At 41.3% G+C, this 16,946-nt stretch overlaps 1 protein-coding gene across 1 annotated transcript in view; it reads right to left on the reverse strand.

Moving 5' to 3' along the window:
- DNAH14 (dynein axonemal heavy chain 14) overlaps positions 1 to 16,946 on the reverse strand; it is a gene marked incomplete at both ends in the record, with an annotated part of 218,518 nt that overhangs the window by 157,148 nt on the left and 44,424 nt on the right. Inside the window, 9 exons of the mRNA XM_080925129.1 lie at positions 162 to 236; positions 982 to 1,100; positions 1,190 to 1,294; positions 2,952 to 3,123; positions 8,162 to 8,283; positions 9,976 to 10,221; positions 12,789 to 12,979; positions 13,116 to 13,485; positions 14,390 to 14,731. Of these exons, the coding sequence (XP_080781255.1) occupies positions 162 to 236; positions 982 to 1,100; positions 1,190 to 1,294; positions 2,952 to 3,123; positions 8,162 to 8,283; positions 9,976 to 10,221; positions 12,789 to 12,979; positions 13,116 to 13,485; positions 14,390 to 14,731 (1,742 nt within the window). The remainder of the gene's footprint in view (positions 1 to 161; positions 237 to 981; positions 1,101 to 1,189; positions 1,295 to 2,951; positions 3,124 to 8,161; positions 8,284 to 9,975; positions 10,222 to 12,788; positions 12,980 to 13,115; positions 13,486 to 14,389; positions 14,732 to 16,946) is intronic.

Here is a 16,946-nt window from a genome sequence, read left to right on the forward strand (position 1 = left end):
CTCCCTCCCTCCCTCTCTCTCTCTCTCTCTCTCTCTCTCTCTCTCTCTCTCTCTCTCTCTCTCTTTCACACACACACACACACACACACACACACACACACACACACACACACACTATATATATATATATATTTTTTTCAGGATTCAAACACTGTACTTACTTCTTCAGCACATCAAACATGCTTTTTTCTACATTTACCATCCACTGTTCTATTGCAGCTCTTACACGGATTTTCCTATAATTTGTTAAAAAAATTTTTTAAATTACTATAATATTATAGATAATAATATTTCACTTATTTGAGAAACTTGTAAAATAAGTTATCAACACACATATATTACTTATGGGGCCAAGAACTATAATACTGTACCTTATTGATTTTTTTTCACTTGGAAAATCATACAGAAAAATATATAACTTTAGGGAATTCTGTCAAAAATCAGCATGAAAATTTTCTACATAAAAATGAATGCATGAGAGATAAATTGTATTATAAGGTATTTTTGGAATTTTTATGATGATTTTAAATACCTAAATTGGGCTGAGACTTTGTGGGGTGGCAAGGCTTGGACACAGCATTGTTTTTCTCAAAAAAGTTTGCATGAGGAGCCAAGTACTGGAGGTGAGAGACCCTTCTGAGGTCGCTGAATCAGTGTGACAGAAGACTGTGTTTGCCTACGAACCCGTCACAGTGAAACCCAGGTCAGAACATCCCCCAGACAGCAAATGTCCATTCTATCTGAAGTCAGATTCATGTGGAACAGAAGCTGGTGGGAATCAATGCCTGGGGTTGGGTGTTTTCTTTTGTTTTTACTTTACATTACTGTGGTGGCGAGGGGGCGGGGCTATGCTCACATAGACATTATCTGTGAAGAAACAGGTTGCTTAGCAAATTTGTATGGACTGTTGAGATTTCAAAGCAGGGAGGTTGGGACAGAGGCCCTAAGTCTAAGCGTTAGGCCGCAGCGCGTTCCTCGTACTTGGGCAGCACTAGGCTTTCCCCTTCGGCAGAGATGAGCATCTTCACAGAGGGAGGGCCGATGCCCTGTTTCCACAGAAGCACGTGTCTGACATTCTCAAAACATTTTACAAGATGAGGCTGCAAAGCAGAACACACGCGTTAGTCATGAAATGTGCCCTGACAAGAGTGTGGAGGTAATACCACGTGCAAGAAGATAACACTGTTACCTGCACGGACTCGGGATTTCTGCTGTTCGCTATAATATCAAGAAGTTCATCGTTGCTGAGGAAGTAAAATCTTGGGAAATTCATTCTTTTAAGTTCAAGGTAGTCCTGTCCAAGGCCAAAAGAAAGACAGCTGAGAACATATGTCCAGCCATCTTAGGAATCACATCCTCGCCTGACCTACAGTATTAAAGGTGCAGTGTGTACACACTAGTTCCAGCCAAAATTATAATCCGTGCTCCATGAAAGCTAAAGTACTTCTTAGTAAGGCAAAAATGAAATAAAGGGAACAGAAGTGACCTAATGCAAAGGAACAACCAGGACAGAGCTGAGCTACATGTGTGCCACACATATGTTAGCACCCTGACAGGGCACAGGCGTCACCCACCAGGACTCCCTCCCATGCTTTCTTTCCTATCTGGTCCCTGCATGAGAAGTCACCCCACAGAGAACACATCATTCCAGACTATCTCAAATTCTTCTCTACCCAGTTCCTCACATCTCTATTCCGGTCCACAGCCCATCTGTCTTTCCAGTCTTGGTTTTTTTTTTTTGTTTGTTTGTTTTTACAGTCACAGGCAGGGAAGTCATCGTAGGCTGGCCTAAGATGTCCTTTTCCTCATCCTTCCCCATCCCCTTTCAGTCTCTCTTAGAGAAGTCCTCTGCTTTCGGTGCAATTCCCCTCATTATAAGAACACAGGACATCCTCTTCATCCTTTGCTATCTCTTAGCTGCTGCCCATCGACCCACCATTTATAAACTCAAGGTTTCTACTTATCTCTCAGTCTCCCCTCATGCTGAAGGTCAGTCTTTATGTTACAGGGCACTTCCAAAGCCCAGTTATGACTCTGGTAATTTCACTTTTGTTCTGTCTCTAAGTGACCTTGTAATTTCCTTTCCTTTGCATCCTGCTCCTTAATATCAAAACCTCTGAAGTTCCAGCTCATCACTCCTCTTTACCCATGATGCTTCGGGGCTGTTTGATACACAACCACTAGCTCTTTAGCTGGGATAACTCTCCCCCAAGACCCACATACAGAAGCCACACTTCTCTGTAGAAAAGACCCTTCTGTGAGCCTGGAACCTTGGGGAGCTATGAACCTTTCATCTCTCTGGGAGACGGCACTGGGAGACTGTGGCAGCTGATGTGGTGAGGAGAAATGAATGGTTTACTATGCAGGACGCATGCACGAGGCAGGCCCTGTTCAGGATGGGGTGAGATTTCATCACTCCCTGGACAGTTCCTAAGTTTAAGACTTTACCGATCATTTTTAGAATTTTCCATTTAATATCTTTCAATCAGAATTGGCCATGAGTGACGGAAAACCCGAGAGGGAAAACCATGGGCAAGAGATTGTACTCACAGGCCAGATGCCTTTCTGGCCAGCTCGAAAATCTCAAGGCATCTAACTCCAGCTGTACTTATCAACTCAGTAATGGTAGGGCTAGTGACATCACTGTCCCTCGTCAAGCATCACATACCCCCTCTGTGTCAGCTCTGGCACTTCAAATGTACCACCTCATCAGCATAATGCTCGCTTAGATGGAGAGAGAATGTGGGTATATTGTGAAGGTTTGGTCCTTGGCTTGAGGACTATTTGATTAATCCCACCAGCTTTTTTTCTTTTGATAGCACTTTCATTAAACAACAACAACAACAACAAGGCACTGAGATAGAACAGCTGCCGACTGGGGCAGCCAAGAGGAACGTCCACCCTCCTGGGAGTTTCTGCAGTTATGGAAGCACTGTTGCCCTTGGGTTCACCTCGAGACTTTTCTTTATGCTCTCAAGATGCCCGTTGCAGCTCTTCAGAATGCCGAGGATGCCCGTGGTGATGGTTATCTGCAGAGCATTAAGTTTGTTCAGCACTCGGGACATTATTTCTTTCCATGTGACAAGCACCTGGGAGAAAAGTTTTGTCTCTGCCGACAGCTGCCTTTAAAAATAAAACAAAATGTGAAGAAAGGTTACTATTGATAGCTAGCATATCACTGGATTTATAAGACAATTTGATATGCTTTACTTGACTTGATTGGTCCTATTTTTGTATAAGCAGCATATATTCCAAGATTAAAAAAAAAAAACCAGAATAGATTAAACATACAATTATCACATCAAGATTTAACTTAACAGAAAGTAGATATATAAGAATTCTATATAAATTAAATAAAAGCTGTCTGCGCCTTAGAGATGTTACAGTCTGAACCTTGAATGATATCCAAAAGCCAGTATGTCCCCAGCCCCTGAGACTACGAGAAGAGGAAGAACATTTAAGAAACAGGCTCTACTAGGATGAACTTAGGCCACTGGGATGTGACCTGGAGGAGATATCGACACTCCAGCCCCTCCCCACATCTCTGTTCCTAGCTATAGCACCATGAAGGAAAAGCCCCCCCCTCCCCGCCATCTGCTCCTGTTGTGATACACTGCCCTGACACATGTCCCAAGCAACCAGTCAAGCAAACATGAGTTGAAGCCTTCCAAGCTGTAGCTAAAACAAACTTTTCTTATCTGCACACCGAGTCAATTGGGTATTATGTCACAGTTGAAAGCTAATCAATCCATAAAGGGAGCTGCCGTGGAAGCTTAGGAAGACTCTGGGGGCAGCCCTAGCATCTGGGTTTTAAAGTGACACACTTTGGTGTAGAGGCAGAGGAGACATTTAGCCTAAAAGCAGGATTATACATCCCAGTGTATATAGTAAAAGCCAAGCTCCATAGATGGTTACCCAATCTTAGATGCTAAGGAAATGAAGGCAAATGCCACCCACCTTATAGAACTTTTCCCTTAAGGAAGAATCACTATTTTACCCATTGGCTAAAAGAATCCAAACCTATACATGGCACAAACCACCAATTCCAGAGTCTATTCCTGCTGCTGTTGAGTTGAATGAGGGGTAGTTTCAAGAGTTGTACTTATTCTCTCTGCTTCCCTTCCCATCCACAGTTAGCCCCAACTCTATTCAAGCTCTCCATGGCTTGGAAATGGAGGTGGAGAAGTCAGAGGCAGTCTTCCAGTCAGCTGCTAGCTTCCTCTTTGCCTCCTGATTGCCCTCCGGAAAAGGAGATCTATGGAATTTACCTCTGGGCTTTCCCCTCAGCAGGAACTTACAGTGCTGTTCCCTGGCTCTTTCCTGCTGATTTCATATAACCAATTTTCAATCTCCAATTGTAAGTGGCACTCTTAAGGGTTTTTGTTTGTTTGTTTGTTTGGTTGGTTTTGCTAACTGATAAATGGGTTGAAGGTCTTTGCAGATAGCCCCAGGTTGGAAACATCTATCGTCATTGTCTGACTTGGTACTTTTGTCTTTGGAATTCTCCAGGGAAGAAACCTTCGTCATTGCTGTCCCCCACTTCAGGGCTGATATGTTAAACTCTCCAGAGAACCTTCCACCATTTCCTGCTCTTCATTTTGGGTGATAGTGTTAAATGTTTCTGTAACATGGCAGAAATATCATGGAAGGCACTTGAACCCTCACACCCATGTTCTGTTAAGTGCCCTTCCAGTCTCTCTGGAAGGTTCTAATGCCACCCTCTCAGGATATGTGACTCTCACCGATTCTTTTTGGAACTCCCCTCGTGGACGAATCTCTGCTTCTCTTCCATTGGTATTAGGCCTCATCCTTCGTTTGTTTCAGGTTTATTACTGATTCCATTTCTTTTTTTTTTTTTTTTTTTTTTTTTTGTTTCCTTATACAGACTGTAAAGACACCTTAACATCTCCTAACTAAAGACTCCTTTCCCACCTTAGCAAATTTGGTAGAAAAACAACTGTCTTGTATCTTTATTAATAAGAAACATCTTTAGTAAAAAGTAGTTTTAAAGTCTGAATTTAAAGGTTATAGTTGTGGTAATCATAAAGGGTACATTCCTTAGGTGTGTGGGTTTACCCCTGAGGTAACAACTGAAGGTTTAGAACTATACAGCTCAGAACTGTAACTGTGGGTTAACAAGCAACCATACGATGAAAACTGTACACGTGTAACAAAAGTCAGTCCTGTTCCCTATAAAGGAATACTTCATCATAAACAGTTCTCGCCTGTAACTTCTGGTGGTTCACCTTTGTTCCTGAAATAGCAGTTAACCTGATGATTATGGTTTTCTACAACCTCACAGGCATTACAACTGCATATGCCATCCCTACTCGTTTCAGAATGGTGTCTAGGATTCATGGGGTCAGTCCTTCACACTCTTCCCAGAAAGCTCATTTGTCCCCACTTGAGCACTCTCAAGACTAAGCACCTTAAGAAGCTAGAAGGCAATTAATTTGAGTGCTATGGAATGAAAGGGGTGGTGGTGGGATGTTTATCCAATGCCCCTCTATTCTATCCGGTGCAACGTGAGATATTCTCATGTATGAATGCCGCTAAAAAGCATGTTTCTGATTCACATGCAAACCAGACCAGTCTTCTGGAACTAAAGAGACACATACTAAAGTTTTCAAGTGTAAGATGATTCTGATAGTAGTCTATGAATGAAAAAATAATCACAATGTGTCAGGAGCCGTCACAGGACAAGCTAATGACTAGCAGGCGATCTTCCTGAGATGACCGCCTTAGAGTAGCCTCTACAATGGAACTCTGGTAGGCAAGGCCCAGGAGAAAATAATTTAGGAAAGATTCTTGCTATTAATGTGCTTTTCCTATTATTATTAAACATATATGACAATCACTGGGTATTAGACCACCCCCTTTGGAACAGATCTCTGCAGGTCTATAAAGATGGACTGTCTTATAGTGACACTATCTAGACAAATAGATGACTTCTCAATTCTTAATGATGATCCTATAAAAATTCCTAAAACTATATCAGTATTTATTAAGCTCTTTTATAGTGGGACTGCTACTAAGTCCCTTTTTGATAATCAAAACTGCAATGAGCGCTCTGCCAGTCTCCCAAGTGTCACCAGTTAACTGCTCTTAGATGGTAACCAGACTTTCTCCTACCAGAGCACATTCCAAGAGGTTGTAAAACCACTAACCAAAGGTCATAAAAAGGACAATTTATTATAGGTGCTAGGGCAAAAGATAAAATTTGACTGGGTTTATCTATACACAACTTCACTAATAACTTAGTTATGTTTTTTAACTCTCAGTGAACCTGTGGAGCTGTGACAGATATTTAGCCAGATAATTACTCCTAATGGATCTGGACGTAAACATTCTCTGTTGTAAACTTCTATTTCAATTTATGATTTGATTTTTGTGTGCAAACTTGTGATAAACTTTTTAGCATGCGACCCTGCATTCTGAAAGGTGTCTACGTGCTGAGGACAAAGAGTCAGAACTGATCTGAGAACTTTTCAGACAGAACTGAACTCAGGAAGAACTTAGAAGTGTAGGCACAGCATTGGGAAGAAAGGCATTGAGAGTAAGAACGTTATTGTGACCTCAGAGCAGGAGATTAGAAGGAGAAGGCAGAGTGGAATAACTTAGAAACAAACTATAGGTGATGTAAAAAAACTCATGTGAAGAATGCAGAGGGAAAAAGGAAACAAGAAGAAGCTGCAGAGAGCAGAAGGAGCAGGCAGGCTTCTCCTCACCATGGGACTGACAGGTCCTTTCTTTTAAAGATGTACTTATTTTGTTTATATGAGGACACTGTAGCTGTCTTCAGACACACCAGAAGAGAGCATCGGGTCCCATTACAGATGGTTGTGAGCCATCATGTGGTTGCTGGGAGTTGAACTCAGGACCTCTGGAAGAACACAGTCAGTGCTCTTAACCGCTGAGCCATCTCTCCAGCCCAGGTCTTTTCTTAATAACAAGGCAGGTTTAGTTTTATTAAAGGAACATAGTTTTCTTCTTACAAACTTGGGTTAAATTCATTTAGCATTAAAAGGGTAGAAGTTTTTTCTTTCTCTATGCAATAAAGATTGGAGATTATATTTCATCCAGAACGAGTGCATTCTTTCTGCACTGGTGTTTGGTCTTTTGCTCCAAATGCATATGTAAGTGTGTGTGTGTGTGTGTGTGTGTGTGTGTATGTGTGTGTAAGTATGTAACTGTGATAATGCATGCAAGCTGGTTTGAATGGAAATGTATAAACTCACATGCATGAATCTGTATGTAAACTTATGTGACTTTATGATTATTTGCTTATGTAAAAGTTTTTTCTTCTGTGAACCTTATTCTCTTTTCCTGATTCAAGAGAAGTTTATTGCTTCAAACTTCCCCCAGCCCGACAAGCAAGAGGCATCTGGACAAAAGGGAAAAGGCTCTATCATTATCCTTTACTTTATCTCCAGATGCTTTAGGATGAGGTGCTAAGTACCAGAGACTGCAGTCTCTGGCCTCAGAGGAACACAGAAGGCAGGTCAGCTGCAGCAGCAAAGTAACTTAGACTTAGATAAGAAGAACCTTTATTATTATACAACAACCCTAAATATCTTGTAAGACAAAGTTTTACCCTCTGCAGACCTCTTCTCCCTCTATTGCCTCAAGAGGAACCAACAAAAAAGAAGACCTGTCTGGGCTGCCCCTGGCAATGATGGTCTTCCCATGGCTGTCTATGGTGACATTCCCATGGTATGGTGCTCTGACCACTTTTCTATTGCTGGGACAAAATGTGTGACTAAAAGCAATTAAGGAAGGAAGGGTTTACTTTGGCCTACAGTTTGTGTGTGTGTGTGTGTGTGTGTGTGTGTGTGTGTGTTGGTGTGTTATATTGTATCCACAGTCAGGAAGGCAAGAACAAATAGGATGCTCCACAGGCTGTGAAACCTCAAGGCTCACACTGACCGATTCATTTCCTCCTGCAAGACTCCGTGTCTCCTAAAGGTTCCCCAGTCTTCCTGCATAACACAAATAGCTTAAGGTCAAATATTCAAACACATCACCCACAGGGGGCATTTCACATTCAAACCACAGCTGATGCTCATTCATTGAAGATATCATTTCTAGAAGATCATGGGAGCTAAATTCCCCATGTTTTTTTTTTTTTTAAACCCATATGTACGCTGTGTACTTTTCTTACTTTTGTATTTCTAAAGACTGAAAGACCGGTTCGAGAGAAAGCCAGTTTCTTTGACAGGCCATCCATTCGTCAATGGTCTGAGAGAAGAGGGTTAAGTTCTGGTTCCATTCATTCACGAGATGCTACAAAAGAGTGAGAATCCACAGGTGACGATTAAAGTACATGAAATTACTTCGTGACAATCCCATTATAGAGATTGAGGGAAGGCAATCAGTAATCATTGACACAAGAATTATAATAATAATCTGATAAGGAGTCACATAAATGAGGACAAGGCTGCCTCAGCTCAGTTTTCAGTTCCGCCAGCCTTCTCCTAGGTTACATGATAGGCAAGTCTTTGCACAAGACCTGCACATATGCAAACTAACGTATGTAACCCGCACAGGTTATAAAATTAACATGAATGATCCATTGAACAATTTCTGTCATGGAATGATAATCAGGTGTTTGGTAGACATGCTATTCCAGTCTCTATGCTGTCTGTCTGTACATGTATATTTACTTACACAATATCTCTCAGAGTCGGCCTAGCTCTGCTTAAGAAGACTGGGATTAAAGGCGTGCACTAGCATCCTGCCTAGTAGGCTTTATTTGGAAAATTCCACAGTTTAGATTTTTTTTCTAACTATTACATTCTTAACTAGTGAGAAACTGGTCAAAAATTGATAATAAATACATTGCTTATTTGCAAGCCGGTAGATGAGCTCACCCCACTGATCCCTCTGAAAGATCACTTTTAACTCATTTGTATTTGTCTTTTGGCATTTACCAGCATTCTTTATTATTCTGCACTTGCTTTCATATTGTATCAAGGTATAACTGATAAAATATAATATAAATGACATTGATTGATTGATTGATTGATTGAGTGATTTACTGATTGGCTGCTTTTAAAGACAGGATCTTACTGAGTAGCCCTTGGTGGCCTGGGAAAAGCTTTGTAGATATGGCTGGCTTTGAACTCAGAGATCCAACTGCTTCAATTTCCCCCAAGTGCCAGAATTAAAGGCCTGGTTTACAACTTCCAACTAGTTTTTATTTTAATCAAAGCATGTACTGTGCCATACATTCTCACAAGGCTTTATCTAACTGCAGCCAAGTCACATATGTAACTTTGTTCTTGCTGCCAGTTTCTAAAGCAAACTCTAAATTATATTTCTTGAATTTTACTTCTGGTGAATCTTGTGGTTTTTTTTTTTTTTTCTGTTGACTATGGTTTTTATTTTATTTTATTTTATTTTATTTGACAATATAATTAATTCATTCTCTTCTAGTACTACATTGTTTTCTCTTTAAGACCATCTAAATGACACTTTTCCTTATATGTTTACCTATGTGCAAATATTATAAATTCCATTTGTGGAGCACATACCTTTCTATGACTCTAATCTATTCATATAGAGGTACATAGCTCTATATCAACTATATTAGTATAATTATTGAATAGTCTATCAGTACACAACTGATTAAGTTTATTAAGCTTAAAAATTAATTTATATAAGTTATTAGATGCAGGGCTACCAGCTATGAGTTATAAGAAATGGGTAAAAAGCATATTTTGTGGGAGTATTTTTTTTAACCTCATCTAAATTTATCTTGCCCATCCAAATTAAATTTTGATATTTCCTCATAAATAATAAGTACTTCTATAAAATTATTTTTAGTGTTCATGCCATTAAATATTCTATCTTCTCTGTAAACATATGAAAGATGCATATAATTGAGAATTGAATATGAGTCTGCAGAAGGCAAAGTGGACCTGACCAGACAGAAGAGAATGAAAGTATCCCCGGAGCTTTGCCCACCATGATTACCTGAATTGGCCTGAGGTAGGAAGACCCTTTGATTGTGGAAAGGATGGCCTGGGAGTCTTCCAGCTGAGCTGTCAGGTCGTCAGTGGAGGAGATGATCAGAATGGAGCGGCCCTCGGTGAGATGAGGGACCAGGTGCAAGGGAGACGTGTTCCAGAGCTCGATGATCTTGAACAGCATTCTTTCAAGAGCAGCTTCATTTGTTGCTGAGACTGAGATTTCATTGATTTCCTTTTCATATGGGAACATCTGAAATCAAGAAGTCACTTACTACCCAAAGGAGCAAATAATTTCCCCAGCCTCAGGATTAAGGGTGTTTTGTTTTGTTTTGTTTTTTAATGCATTCGTGAAATAGACAAGCCTTCCTCCCACGTATAGTGACTTCAAGTCCCCTTAAGCTCTTGACAGGAAAATCTGTAGATTCACTCACTGGACGAGAAGGGACTCAGACAACTTCTCAGTCTCTACCTGTAGAATAAACTGTTTGGGATTGCTGTTTGTATCTCTTATTAGAAAGCTGAATCTACCATTTCTCCTATACATAATCTCTACAGGGATAAGAATGAGGTTTAATTTCTATGTTTTGCTAATGTATCACAGTGGGGACTACAAACCAGAAAGTGACTAACGTTCACCATCTAAATTACCAATGATGGCACTCAGGACCAGAAGTGCTTATGAACCAAACAGCACTGAGAAAGGGGCTTGCTTTTGAACATTTATTATTCAGCTAACATAGTTTCAAAAGCCATACAACTACCTAAAAGTTTTATGCTAAAGATAAATTTTCTTACCTGATATACTGGAGATGGTTAAAAATAAAAACTAGACACAGACATGTATAAGACAAAACTTGAGCCATGTGAATCTAGTCCTATGATCAAAGCTTAATGAACAAAGCATTGGGTCTTCAGTGATACTGGGGCAATTTTAGAAGGGTCTAAATGCCTTTAATGAAGTCCCTCTTGCTAGTTTAGAGCACAAAGTCTCAAAAGTGCGAATAATCAGTTATGGCGGGACAGCTCTTTTTCTCGTCTAAGTTACTTTATGGCATGTTTTTTCACATGATAGGTTCCCAAGAGCCTGAACTTCTTAGACAGAACCTTGTCACAGACATGTGTAACATTATAAGGAAGCTTACAAACAGATGGATGCATTCATTATGGTTAAAACATCCTACAAAATCTTTCAGCATGACTCTCATCTCCTGGTCAAGCCTAAGAAATGTAGGATTTTGTAAACTTACATAGGCTGACCCCGCCTCCCTTACTAGAACCTCTGAGAAGTTCACTGGGGTTTCCCACAGCTTGTCTTCTCCCTGGCTCTGCCATTATCACTCAGAGAGAAGTGGGGTGCTCTGACCCTGGGCTGTGGTCCACTCCAACATCTGCAAATCTTACTCACTCCTCTTCATGTTTACTAACTTGGACCCTCTAAAATCTGTACTGGACTTTCTTTTTAAACTACCCATCATGTTATTAAGTCTAGGATGGCCCAGAAGTAGTATATTGGGGTACCACGGGACACTGTTTCATGCAGGGCATCAGCTGACCGCCTGTGATGAGGACACACCTGACTTGCTCATGAGTAGTTCCAATTATCCAAGACAGTGAAATTAAAACACACGAGGGGTCCTAGGTTTTCAGCATGCTAGTTCAAATGACTTCAGCTGTATCACTGACCCTTGTCTCATGGAAGCACTCTGTGGTGCAGAGATCATCTTGGGAGGCAGTGGGCTAAGCCAGGAAATTATGAGGGATTTAAATAGTGTGCAGACTAGGTGACCGGGAGAATGCAAACTGTATTTCACACAAGGAGGTGGAAGAATGGAGCTGCTGATTACTGAGCCCAGGGAGGGCAGGGGAAAAGAAGAATTTTGGAGATGTGTAATAAAAGGCATGTTAAAATTTTTGAACTGCACTTGAGCACACGAAAGGGAACATCAACAGGAACATGACTCATACACATCTGGAGTTCAGAAGAGGGACTGAGGTTAGGTCTAGAGACTTTAAACAGTCCGGCTTTAAAAGCTCTCTCTTCTAAAATTCTTTCAAAGTATTTCCCATATTCCTCCTTACAACAGAATTATGGTTGTAATATGCTTGCTTTGGTCATGTTAGATATTAGCAAAAATTAAATATTTTATGTAGTATTGCTTCTCACTTGCTTTGTTATCTTTTTGACACAGGATTTCATATAGACCAGGCTATTCTCAAGTTGGCTGTGTAGTCAAGGATGACCTCAAACTTCTGATCCTCCTGCCTCTACCTCCAGAGTGCTGAGATTACAGGCATGTGCCATATGCCAGGTTGGCTTACACAGTCCTAGGAATAGAACTCAGGGATCCAGAATGCTAGACCAGCTCTCTATAAAAAAAAGTCATATCCACAGCTCTATATAACAGAGTTTTGTGGGGAGTTAGTGACTAATTTGGCATTTCAGACAAAATATCATTATTGGTAAGGATATCCTAATATGTTCATAATCCATTTTTACTGCATATAAAATGAATTACAGGCATTGGATATTTCTATTCCCATAAAATGTAATTTCTATAGGAACCAGCATGTTAAAGAATGATGTTTGCTGCACACAAAAAAGGTGTTATTGTTCTCAAACTACTCCAGTCGTGAAGATAAAAATGAAAGCTTGCCCCCTCTCCCACTACCACTGACATCCTGTCTGCGACTCCCCACTGGCCCAGACACACTGCCAACCTCCTTGCTTCCTAGTTTCTGTTCTCTGCAGGCTTCCCTGCCTATAGTTAAAACTAACCCTCATGATTCGGTGCGTTCTTGCCGACTATTTATATTTACCTTGAGAGCCAGAAGTTTCTCTACTGAGAGGTTTTTATCAAGAGCAATTGACTTTCCGGTGATCTCTTGCAGAGCCTCCCAGTGCCGTGCCTTGAGACAGGGGTTCCCCAGTGCCGTGATGATGGGTAGCTCTTGTTTGAAGTCTAACACTGACTGTTTTAGCAGTGCTACCATATCATTCTTAGGTAAGCCTGTAAATACCCGAAAATGTGCGCACTTATAACGTGTTCATAGGTTTGTTTGTTTGTTTGTTTTAAACCAAACAATCTGAGAAAGCGAGAATGTTTTGCCTTTGGTGGGTAGGAAGCTTGGAGAAGCCCACATTACCTTTTTCCAGTACCATGATTATATGCAGCCACTTGGAGACATTGTTCTTCACCAAATCGATATCAATGTTTTGGAGAGTACAGTTCCTCCACTCCCAGAAATGTGTCCCCCACTCTTCTTGTGCTTCCCATAACAGTTTCCTCAGCATCAGGTCACACTCAATGTCGGAGATCTCCGACATCACTATCTGAGCGATCTCCTCCACGTTCAGAGCGTTTATGTGGAGATGGGCTTCATCGTAGTAGTCCTGGTAACTCGAGTATGTTTTCACCTTTAGAGTCAAGCTTTCAGCTTCTGCTGAGAGAGACTGCACCATTTCCTTGGCTCTCAGTATTGGGGTACTGGCCGACAGCAGGGTGGGACTTCTTATCTGAAACCAGCAGGGAAGAGGCCAGATTGTTCAGAATTCAAGCATGTCTTTCTTCCTGGCAACATCTTTAGTAAAGAACACACCTTTTCACACGAATAAGTGAATGAAATTAGAATGTTACCATTTGACTCAAACATCTAGAATTGTGCGTTTGTGTGTATGTATGTGTATTGTGCACACCTGCCCTTTCATGGAGCTGTTGAACTTTGCTGCCCTGTTCATTACATTCAGAGATGAAGGAAATGCTCAATTCCTTGTAGAATTACTAACAAGGACATGTGCGACCATATGTCCTATTTGACTTCACAAATCATCAGAATTCTATTTGTGAACCCCATGCTATCTTGGCTACTTTTCGGATGCTGTGATAGAACACCTGAGACCGAGGCACGGGAGGAAGTGTTTATTCTGGCTTACAGTTCCAGGGTGAGAAAATCCCACAGAGTGATGCCTAAAGTATCAGGGAGGGCAGCGCTCTCTCCCTCAAGCTCAGGCTGGAGGCAGAAAGGGCAGAGCAGGAGTCTGTGAGGTATTTATTCTGAAAGTCTACACCCAAGACTGTACCTCCTCCAGTAAGGCCACACCTTACAAACAAACAGTGCCACCAACTGGGGACTAAGTGTTCAGATGGAGGGACATTTCTCATTCAAAGCACCACACAAGGTAAGTGTATTTGGATTACATTATTTAGCTAGGATTCCATAGAAAATGAATATATAAAAGCACAGTACTGGGCGGAGGGGGATGGGAGAGGGGAAAAGCAGATAACATTTGAAATGTAAATACATAAAATATCCAATTAAAAAAATCACAGTATTACATGACACCAAGATAAAAATTTTTTACAAATATAAAAATATAAAAATGAGACTACAAAATAGTAAAAAATATAAAAAGCACTTACTTTATCTTTTAAGTTACTGACATCCACTCGCAGGGTGACAATATAAGCTTCCAAACTGTTTCTGAATTTAGTTAGGTTGGCTTCTTTATTTGTGGCAACTAACTTTATAGATGTCTTTAGATGATTAAACTTTATGAAGAGGATTCTGTAGATGGCAATCTGCTCTTCCGAAACATCAACATGGTAATGCCTCACCACGGAATACAGCTCAGTAATTGCAAGGAAGTCATTTTCTATTTTAGATATGCTTGAGGAAATTTCATCCACAAAACTAAAATATTTCACAAATTCTTCAACTTCCACGGGCTTGCAGTCCAGTTGACGCAGCGATGATTCTAAAAACTGAAATTATTAATGCGCTTATGATAAGTATGCAATAATTTCACTATTTTATGGAAACCACTGTTTTTCTTTTGAAGTTCTGACTTCTACCAGTGTAATTTCCTACACGTGTATATGTAACGCCATAACTGGGCATGATTCTAAGCATTTGTTAAGTGCTAGCAGACTGATGTCATCCAGTCCTTCCATTATCACAAAGTGCTTGAGCAGATTTCATAGGTAACATACATAAGGCATGAGTGATACTTTGTGAAACATGTGTAATGAGGACCGCAAGAGTGAAGCAGGATGCTCATCTTGACGGTTTATATGCTAGGTTCTCCAAGCCAAGGTCCAGTTCTATTGTGTTTGCTAATTAGGCATTATTTCCTCTACTTTGTAGACAAGGAACTGAGTCTCAAATTAGTCCAAGATCAGGTATGTGGTAAGTTACAGAATTATGATTCAATGATGATCAGAGAAACCTGGCAATAGATGCCAATTAACACCGAGACCCACAAGTGGTCACCGTGAAAACAACGAGGAACTGTGTAGTGCTGGTCCCTAAGTGGGACACCCATCACAATACCTCCCTTCACAGCTTGGAGTCTTAAAGAAGAGGAGGCAGTGTCAGTGGGTGACTTCAGAGGAACAGTGTTTTCTGGACCAGCAGGGCAGGTACACTGATATCACACGGGGGCTGTAACAGAATGCACAGACCCATGCAAGGCCAAGCCTGAGGACACTCCGGCATGGAGAGAGGAGGTGGGCAGGCAGAAAGTCCCACCCCTAGCTAGGTAGCTAATAGCATTTGATAGTTTCTGGAAGAGGAAGAGTCAGGTTTCTTTAGTGGTTTGAGCCCTGGTAACTCAACTACACTCCAGAGTAGACTCTACCAGTAGTTGAGCAAAGCAGACTGAACTTGATGAATTTAAGAGGGGGGGTGGGGAGGGAACATAGATTTGTGGAGTAAGGATGTGGGGTGGATCTGGGAGGAATTGGGGAAGGAGATGTAAAGGATCAAACACACTGTATGAAATTTTCAAGGAATTAATAAAAACCTTATTTTTGAGGAAGGTATGAATATAACTTAAAATATGAGATGGTATGAGGAAACTCTTAGAAAGACAACTCTACTGACACAGTGTATTGCCTGGTTCCTAGATCCATAGTGGGCATGTTGCCTTCTTCTGCCCTGCTGCCTAGAAGGATGTGACATCAGAGATGCTTAGGGGAAGGCACACAGTGAGCTCAAAGCAGCCAGTATTCCCAGTGACTGTCGCCCGTGCCCTGGACTACTCACTGCCTGACCCTATCTGTCCTTGGGAGTTGGAGCCGAGATGGCACAGAGTCAAGGACACAGACTCTGGAAGCAGGTGAGAAATGCCACAGCAAGTTCATCTGAACGCTGCTGCAGCTCCTTTAACACCCTCCATTCGTGCCCCCATTGGTCCCAAGAAAGCATCTCTTCTAAACAGTAGTTCTCCATTGGCTGGCATTGTCTGCACCAGCAATCCTTGGTCTCTCAGGCAGTCCTCAATTAGGTCTCCCAGTAGGAGATACTTTTGTGGCTGTGCAGCCCCTGGCATTTACATACAGGTGGCCCCATGCTACAAGTGACTATGTGGGCATTACTACTGCCCATCAGAGAGATTAGTTCTTACTTGCATAGGCTACAGTTCTGTTGGTGGCAAAATTGTTGCTATTGTTGTAGGTGGGAGTCAAACATAACTGAATCTAGCTACACTAACACTTGCCTGCAACATCCTGCCTGAACTCAGTGCTTACACCACAGGCACTCCTCCTGTAGCAATTGACATCTTTCTTGAAAAATTTTCCCAGTCCACCCAAGCTCTGTTCGCTACTTCTGGTAAGATTTTATGCTACACTAGATGCTGTGTGCAAGACCTATGCTATCCTCTCCTATCCTCTCGCTGTTATACTGCAGAGGCACAGTCGATGGCTAGCTTGTAACTTTGGGTTTACTTTACGAAGTATTGGTAGTCTGGCTGAATAAAGAAAAAGAATGACTGCTGTTATCACGAATTCCAGTCTTTAAGCCTAGGCTACTGCAGGAGGATGCTGGCGCAGGTGACGGCCAGTACACTAGGATCCTTATTTGTCCTAGAAAGCAGATGCTCCACAGCGTTGTGGGTATTGTGTTCTAAATGGGGGATGGGGAACAATGGCGTCAGACAGTGATGCACGTGATAAAGACAAAACAAGAGATGGGCTG

The sequence above is a fragment of the Micromys minutus genome (assembly GCF_963924665.1).
Source record: "Micromys minutus genome assembly, chromosome: 1".
Taxonomy (NCBI): Eukaryota; Metazoa; Chordata; class Mammalia; order Rodentia; family Muridae; genus Micromys; species Micromys minutus.